Below are 9,163 nucleotides of genomic sequence, written 5' to 3' on the forward strand. Positions count from 1 at the left end.
TTACTGGTTGGGGCCCTTTGCTGCATCGAACATCTTCTTGCGGCCTTCCATGCCCGACATGGCCTCCACGTTCTTCCTCCAGTCGCTCACCTCCACTGTCTTCTCCTGCAGCACAGAGCAGACAGGGGAAACTGTTTATTCTCAGTGTGTTGTGTAGCTCACCTGGATTCTTACAGTAGTTATTAGAAATAAGCTCTGTTGGCACATGTGCTTTAACATTTTAAGACTTATCAGTTTATGTTGGGTCTGCTACAGTTCCATCAGTAGTTTAGTGCATTTATATCTTCATCAAAACGCCTTCGTCTTAACTCTGACTACATATGTTTCAGTTCCCACCTTCTCCGTGTCCTCTTTCTTGACTGATTTGAGATTAGCTCGTAGATCCAGTGAGACCTTGTGTTTGGAGCCCAGTAGAGAGCGCAGGATGGCGTCAGCAGAAACCCTGACTCTTCTCAGGTTGGGCCTCTTAAACTTCCCTCGAAGGTCCAGTACCTTGATGTTTAGGTCTTTAATCTGAGGGGAAACAACAGAGGAGGTTTGATGCCCCTTGAAAGTTCACCTGAGCGAGTTACTTATAAGAGATAAAAACTTGCAGTCACTTCAAAACATGCAGCTGTTAGTTTAACTTCAGCTTTAGTTTATGTCCATTTGCTGTTATGTGAATTATCTGCATCAGTTTTCTGTTACCTCTCTGGTGTTGTGCAACACTTTAGCTTCAATATCATACCGCTCTTCATCCACCACGTCTATTTTTGCATGCAACTCGTCGCATAACGTCTGTACAGAAATGAAGAGAAGATTAATTTGATCTCTTTCCTGGATGAAATAACACGTGTTGTTATTTCAATAGACTTAGTTTTCAATATGTTTATGCTGAATGTAAATTATACCCGCAGCTCTGCTAAGGACATGCCGCTGGTCTGGATTGGAGGAGCTTTCTCTTCCAGGTATTTTGCCTTTTGGTTCTCTTTTTCTTCCATCTCCTGTTCCAGCTCCTCCTTTGCCTTGGCTACCATCAGACTCTGAGACACCACAGAAAGCACCACCAGGGGTTTTAATTTACCTCGTTTTAAATTTGATGCTGTCTGTGCACGTGACTGAGGACTCACCTTCAGCATCAGCTTGCGAGATGCTGAGATTTTAGATTTTCTCTGTAAAACAGGAGTATATATTTTTTAATTGGCATTTTAATATTATGGCATTTAAATATTTCTGTGGCAGCAATAAATAATCTTTCGTAGCTGATGGAGCCTTAAGAAATCTTACCTCTGGCCTGTGGATAGAAAATAATTTGAAGTCAGAGGGACAAAGAACATAGAGACATTACAATCAAACGGTGGATAACAAAGAATTAAAGAAATTAAAACTGTGATTATCTTTGTTTCATCTGCAGTTCTATAGATAAATCCCATCTGCTGTATGAAACTGATACTCAGATTTGGAAGGGGAAACAATAACAGACTTACGCTTTCTCAGGCATCTTGACTATTTCAATTCCCCCTGGAAGACAAAAATAAAACCGTTTGCCTCTGAAGTGCTCAACAGTGGGGACCACTTGTGTCTAGACCCCCAGTTGGTCCTAACTCTGTGGTTCCCATTTTGGTTCCATTATAGATGCATTCCTCTACAGTCGACTGCACAATGTTACTAGAATAGAAATTCAGTGTCTATAGATATGAACTGTAATCTTGGGTTAACTGTGACCATGTTACATGTTATTTATTAAATCATTCATGGGCGTAACTTTTCACACGACATGACAAACGTTCTTTGTTTTCTATCAGTCGTTGTTGCATCTTAACCAAAGGGCTGCACAGAATCCAGCAGTCACCTCGCAGTGCTGATGGCACACGTCCCCGTCAGAAAGTGATGGCAGACAGGGAGAAACATGCAGGACCCCCCCTCAAAACATGGCAGCTATTCCAGATAGATAACATTTCTTGCTTTGACCCTCTTTTCTACTGGATAAAGACACAAATATAGACAAAGTGCCCGGTTCCTGGAACAGAGCTGAACTTGACTGTAGCAGCAGTGGCCAAATAACGAATATTAGAAAGAGAAAACAGAAAAATGATATTAGAATTACAGTAGAGAATATATTTTACAATTGTAATTGTAAAATAATTACTAGCAGTTGGTTGGAGATTATTTTTGTCAATGATTTCTAATTATCACATTATATTATGTATATTTAATATGTAATATTTAATATATTTTAGCATGAGTGTGATGATGTACCTTGATTTGTTAGGTGTTATTTTTACAGTAGCTGTACGATAGGTTTCATTCATGCATCCATTCATCGTCGGACAGTTAAATGACGTGTGATCAAGTGATAATTAAATGCAATGATCAGTGATTTAAAGAACTGTTGTAGAAATATAATTAATATTGTTTCATTTTCATTTGAACGTCTTTTAAATTCAGATAAAACTGAAGAGTTGGTGACTTAAACAACAGATCAACCTGCAACTACTTTCACCCAGTAAAATTACATTCGTATTGGATAATATTAGGAATGTGGTTGTAGTGTAATGTGGCCTTACCTTAGTGTGTGTGATGCTGTTCTGTGACGATCTGGACGGACACAAAGTGATGGAGAGAAGAACGCCAGGATATTAATCTCCTGCTCCCCTTTGTCCCTCCTGTGTATCACAAGAAGACTTAAATGGAAATACACACACCTCCCCAGTCAGAGGGGGTGGTCTCAGGATAACAAGATTGTGATGCTCATGTTTTGTTGACAGGTCGCTGCCCTCTGCTTTTTAATTTTAATAATAATGAGTGTGTTTGTTTTCTCTGTGCCACAACAGGATGAACAACATCCTATCAGTTTTCAGCTGGTTGTTCAGTAAAACACAGATTAACAATCTAACTGTTACATACTGCAGGATCATCTCTACTCTTTATGTTAACACACTAACAAGTTGAGTCTTGTTGTTGTACAGTAGATGATTTTCTGAGAGTGATGCTGGAGACGTTTCCCTCCTCAAGCACCCCCTCTGAGACTGCAGGGCCTCTTGATTAGGATAATAGCTGCAGACAATGCTAAGCCATGGCTCTAAGGCAGGAATGCATTTTCCAATGTACTTTTGGCAAAGGCTTCGCCACTAAACATAGACGAATCGCAGCACCATCTGATGCTGCCACTCTTTGATGCAGGGTCCCGGTTTGATTTAATATGTGCATGTGGTGTGTTTGGGGACTGTGTGAATCTGCGTGTACAAAGTAAAGTAGTAGATTGAGGTGTCTCCGTGACCGTCTGTGTGTCTGAGTTGAGTCACGCGATAATAATCAAGAGAATAATCACTTGTATTTGGTTTGTTTATTTTCATATTTCTAGTAACGTGCTGTGCAAATTAAGAGAATATCAAGAAAAGCAATGAATCAGTGTCTATAGTGAAATTAGTCTGTAGACGTAGACGTCTAAGGTAATTGCATTTGCACATGCACACTAATTTATTTTTGGAGTGGGGGGGCTATTCTCTTATTTTAGCTGAGTCAGGACTTTAAAGTCTGGGATGCTGATTTGATTTACGACACCGAGACCTAGTGTGTTTACTCGTGGCAGCTGATTATAATTCCACAGTATATATGGCAGCAGGATTAACAAAGTGCTTTGTGAGTTTGCTGCAACGTCTCTTGGAAACTAAAGTCATGTGTTCAGATGCCACTGGATTATATAGCAATTTACAGTAGAGCATTTCTCACATGCAACAAATTTCTGTTAAGTAAATGATGCAGTGCAGTAGAATAAGTAGGCACTGCAGTTATATAATACATGTTACATACATTCTGTGACTGTTGACGTGAAACTACCTTTACCACAGGTTATAATCTGGAGTATAGTGTTTTCATATATTTGACACTTTTGAAGATGAAACACATTTTTCTTTGATTTATTATAAATCTAAATGCATTAAAGGTCTGGGACCAATCTGTGGTTTGAGTATAATGCATTCATCTTTGCATAGATTTAAGGTCTAGTGTGGCTGTTGCTGTGACTCATGCATGTTATAATCGGTGTCAAAACAAACAAGTCTCCACTACCGTCACCGCCACAGCTGCCTGGCACTCCAGTCAGTGTGCCAGCCCCGCGGTGCAGGCGGGGATGGGGCTGAACACTACAACTCTGTTGTTCACCACAACAGCTGGCATTTTGCTGTGTGTGTGATGATGATGATGATGATTAGAAGCAGTAGCAAACAAGTCCAAGACATAAGCGTGTGCACACACACACACACACACACACACACACACACACTGATTTCATCAGATCAGCACCACAAAAATAACAATGGCAGTTGTGCAGAGCGTGCCAAGTGAAGAGTAAGACAAATTCCACTGCTTTTGCTGCCTGATATTTATTGTATGTCTTGGCAATAATATATGTTTTAAGACAGTATGTACAGCATTTGACATTTAAGACGGTAGATCTGGCTTTATCTTGACTGGAACTGAAGTGTGATACAAGCTGTCAGTACAGCGTGGAAAACATTTTGTCCTTAGTTATTTTAGATGTTAATCAAATTCAGCATTTGCCAAAGTCAGTTCCGTTATTACAACACGAGTGTCTCCTCCTATTCAAACTACTGTACATATGTATAATTTATTCCTTTTTTGTTTTGTCTTTTAGCTGAAACTCGCCCCAGTACGTGTCAGTTTACAAACAATGTGCACATTTAAACAACGTTAGAATTCAGTCTGTATGAATGTTTTACATATGTGCCTTAACCTAGAAGATTATTAACCTGTTTCCAATGCAACATACAGCATAGAGCAAAATCCACTTGCACATGTACAAAATGCCGTGTGAGCTGTGTGCTTCTTTGATTCTGTGATGCCTGTAGCTGGAGTGAAAGGACAAATTAAAATAGGCAGGAGGATCCGGGAAGGAATATCTGCAGTTCCAGGTGTGCTGAAGCTTCAGGCTTTACTGGGAATGAGCCAGAGCTCCTGCCCCCTGACCAAAGCCAAATCCCTTAGGACCAAAGCTCTTTGCATAGCAACCTGTGAATGAAATTACAGTGAATTATAAACACTGTAAGACATTAGCAGAGTGAAGATTAACATCAGTTAATCACAAAATTGGAGGGTTTATTATTTATAAATTTTATGACCTATATATTAATTTCTCTCTTGAAAAAATTATGATAAATGGCAAAAGATCAGAGGGCCGTCTGAACTATTGGGCCTCTGTCTTAAGTAATTCAGGGCAAATATTTCTACTCTGCACACACTCTTAATCTGAACTGTCTGCAAGTAATACAGCATATCCCGAAACATCTACAAATATTGCAGTAGTTATTGCTCTTGCACTAATGACTAAGCTACGAAAGCTCAAAATGCTCAATGTAATCTTCTTTTTGTTCAGATCAACAGTCCAAAATCCAAAAAATCCTCCTCACTGTTTTTATCTAAATGGTTGCTGATACATTTACTTCACACACACTTGCTATATTATCTATTATTATTTCAGCGCTGGTTGACCAACACAGACCTTTACAGTAGATCTCCCCATCCCGATCAGCGAGGGTTGTGGACTCTAGTCCTTTGCCGCACTTGGCGCAACGGAAGCAGCCCTTATGCCAGGACTGAGGAGAGAGCAAAGAATTTGATGAAAGAACTGAGAGAGAATTTATCCACTTTTCTTATTAGTTACATTCATGTTTGTAAGAAATTTAACCAAGATATGTATTTTGGTAATTTGTCCTCTGTACATCACCACATTGAATTTCAAATGAAAATTGGGGCATTAACCATTTGGGAATTACAACCATTTTTGTACACACTCTGGTTTTTGGGGACCTTTTTATAAATAATGGAACAAGCTAACACAATTACAAACATACAGTAAGTGTTGCCTTCAATACTTGGATGAAAATCCTTTGCAATCCTGTTTGGGGATCTCTGCCTTCAGTCTTGTCATTGTACATCTGTAATACACTGACTGTCCAAAAAAAGTCACCTAGATTTTACTAAGCAAATAGGTAACTACTACTGCATGGATGATTATGTTTGAGCAGCCAACAAGTTATTTAACCCTAACTGATGCAGTGAGTAGCTTCTAATTTCTTAAAGAACCATGTCTGAAGATACATCCTGTTGTTGTGGAAAAGATGTTAATGTGTTTTAGAAGGGTCAAATTATTGGCATGAATCAAGCAAAGAAAACATTTAAGGAGACTGATGACACTACTAAAACTGAAGAACTGTCCAATGGAAGAAGGTCATGTGGTCTAATGAGTGCAGGTTTACCCTGTTCCAGAGTGATGGGAGCATCAGGGTAAGAAGAGAGGAGGGTGAAGTGATGCACCCATCATGCCTCTTGCCTACCATACAAGCCTGTGGGGGCAGTGCTATGATCTGGGGCTGCTGCAGTTGGTCAGGTGTAGGTTCAACAGCGTTACGTGACCAAAGAATGTGGTCAGCTGACTACCTGAATATACTGAATGACAAGGTTATTCCATCAATGGATGTTTTCTTCACTGATGTCACGGACATATTCCAAGATGACAATGTCAGGATTTCTTTCGGCTCAAATTGTGAAAGAGTGGTTCAGGGAGCATTACTCATCATTTTCACACAAAAAAGATGACAAGGTGCCGAAATCAAAGCTACAGGTGGTCCAAACAAATATTAGTGACTTTTGGATGGGTGGTGTGTTTCTGAATGGTTAATGCCACACTTATGTCAAACCCCTTAAATTAAAGCTTAAACTTTAATTTCAAATTAAGAGTACAGATGACATTACCCCCCACCCCCCTAAAATACTGAAATAGCAGTAAAGATATTTCTTACATTGCCTCCTCCGATAACTTTCTCTGCTGCGTACACTGTTTTACCACATCGAGGACAAAGATCTGAGCCTCCTGGTTTCTGAGCAAACTTGGAGTTGTTGGGGTTGTTTGTTGGGCGATGAGGAGCTTGTCTGTCAAGAAAAAACAGAGCTTTAAAGAAGGCAGTAAGGCAGTGATGTTCAGTTTATTAAGAAATGCTGATACGAATATGAGATAATTTTTTTTATTTTTAATTGTTCAGCGTAAACCTTTGATCCAGGACAAGAAGTCATTTTAGTTTGCACACACATTTTTATTTTAAATTATAAATTTGGATATACATTATGAAACTTAATTCTGTTAGACTAACTGGAGGGTGGTGTTTACTTACGCTTCAGGCTTGATTCCCAGTCCCTCTCCCGTGTCCATACTCAGAGTCCCGGCCCCACCTCCGAAGCCGTAGCCTTTCGGGCCGTATTTCTTCCCATAACATGATTTGCAGTAGATCTCATCCACATGAACGGCCACTGTTGTGCTGTCCAGGTTCTTTTTACAGACCACTTAGCACAACAAAAATGGAGGGGGGAAAAAAAAACAAAAAGTTTAAATCCATAAATCTTTTCACCCCTACAGTGCTGCAAAGAAAACTGGATTCCCTGTTTCTATTCCTGTTTTGGTATGATATTACTAAAACTATGCATGACATTGTAAGGAAGAGTGCATGCCCACAATGTGCCTAGTGGACTCGGATAAACTCTTGCTAGAGGGGGAGTGCGAGGACCTTCCTCTGCCATATAAGGAACCAATACTTTGTCAAATGTTTCAAGTGGATCCAAATAAGGGCTGAGATGTCCGAGTGAAAACCTGCAGATGCTCACTTTCCTGCCCTGATGCCAAATGCTCTGCATTCCTTTCTGGTACTTCTTGTGATTTCTGAGTCTTTAAAGTAAAAAGAAAAGTGGAATACCTGAGAACTTAAACACTTACTGCACAGAAAACAGGATTTGTGCCAGCTCTTTCCTTCACACTGCACTTCCTCAGCGAAGTAGACGGTTTTCTGGCAGCAGCCACATTTGTTTCCTCCTCCAAAAGGCATTCTGTGAGCATACAGGAGACGCACTTGTATACATGGTGCATTCATTGTGTATATAATAGTTTCTTCTGGAGTTCACAACAGTGTCGCCCAAAAGACAAGAGGCCATCTGCTACACTCACATAGAATACCTATAAAAGGAGAAGTACCAGTTTGCTATGATACACTGGGTATTCTTCCCCTCTTCTCGTGTCAGTGTACCAGCATAGGTAGATATCTGAAGGGCTGTCCTTCCCTGGTTGTAAAATGCAAAGTGGTGTGACTCAGATAGCATCCAAACTACCTCCTACAGGTAAAATGTTGGCAGAATACATCCTGTATAGACACCAGTGACTAGTTTTTAGTTTCACATGTCATTACCCTGTGCTTGTTGTCCACTCAGTAATTCAGTAATCTGTTAGATCACTCTGGATAAACAGGAAATTCCCTGCATTTTAGTTTAGTAATCACCAAAAGAAAAACACTGTAATAATTCAGATATCAAATCTCAGGAATTTTCTGAAAAAGGTTAGTTTAAACCTGCATTCAGTTCTTATTTTTACATGCAAAACTCTGGCAGAGCAGTGGCAGCGGCACCTTTTCAGGGTTGTTACCTACAGTATCTCGTGCTTTTCCTGTTGAAAAGGAAAATGTTTGCAACATAAACCCCTCCTATCAAAGACAACAGGATATTTCCTATCTTTAAAGTCAGGCCACTTAACTGTAAGTTAATCAACACCACTGTACAAATGTTAGATTAAAGATAACTTTGTTGTCCACTGTCAAATAAAGAATTTTAGCACAATTTATTCACTTTCAGGGAATTATAGTTTTGAAAAGACTTATTTAATTTGTTGTGAAATAAAATCAGATAAACTATATATTGTTTCATGCTTTCCTGTATCTTTACAAATGACAACATAACTTGACCTCTTACCTGCACTGAGGTGAAAGGGTGCTCCTCTCTCTGGTTCAGCGATGCTATGAGATGACAGAGTGGAGAAGAGACAATTGTCTGAAGAGGCTTAAAAGTGAAGCTGAATGGACACTAGGCTGAACTGAGGGAGGAGTTATGACACAGACACGGAGGGAGAGAGATGTAGGGAGGGAAAAGGAGGAGAAAGATGTAGTGTTTAATGATGAGCAGGGAGGATGGAGGACAAAAAGAGCTTCACAATAAATGTATCTGCAACTTACCTTGGGGAAATCACAAATCACCTGCCAGAAAATGCTCAGACTGAAATGTAAGGAGCAGGTGGATTAAAAAAAGTGACATGTCATACCTACTAAGGTACTCACGCTTTTGAGCTTCA

General features: G+C 39.7%; 2 protein-coding genes across 2 annotated transcripts; both read right to left on the reverse strand.

Annotated features, from left to right (window-relative positions):
• LOC113155405 (troponin I, slow skeletal muscle-like) lies at positions 1 to 4,013 on the reverse strand. The gene is made up of 6 exons (XM_026350102.1): positions 3,994 to 4,013; positions 1,110 to 1,149; positions 891 to 1,022; positions 688 to 777; positions 337 to 513; positions 1 to 105 (listed from the first exon to the last, which is right to left on the reverse strand). Exons 1-6 carry the CDS (start codon positions 4,011 to 4,013, stop codon positions 1 to 3), a joined length of 564 nt encoding a protein of 187 aa, XP_026205887.1.
• A 332-nt stretch (positions 4,014 to 4,345) lies between these two features.
• On the reverse strand, positions 4,346 to 8,906 carry csrp1b (cysteine and glycine-rich protein 1b). The gene is made up of 6 exons (XM_026346787.1): positions 8,788 to 8,906; positions 7,766 to 7,875; positions 7,170 to 7,338; positions 6,801 to 6,930; positions 5,501 to 5,594; positions 4,346 to 5,010 (listed from the first exon to the last, which is right to left on the reverse strand). The coding sequence occupies exons 2-6, from the start codon at positions 7,872 to 7,874 to the stop codon at positions 4,934 to 4,936; spliced, it is 579 nt and encodes a 192-aa protein (XP_026202572.1). The 5' UTR covers position 7,875; positions 8,788 to 8,906; the 3' UTR covers positions 4,346 to 4,933.
• Positions 8,907 to 9,163: the final 257 nt, after the last annotated feature.

The sequence above is a fragment of the Anabas testudineus genome, chromosome 5, assembly GCF_900324465.2.
Source record: "Anabas testudineus chromosome 5, fAnaTes1.2, whole genome shotgun sequence".
NCBI classification, from domain to species: domain Eukaryota; kingdom Metazoa; phylum Chordata; class Actinopteri; order Anabantiformes; family Anabantidae; genus Anabas; species Anabas testudineus.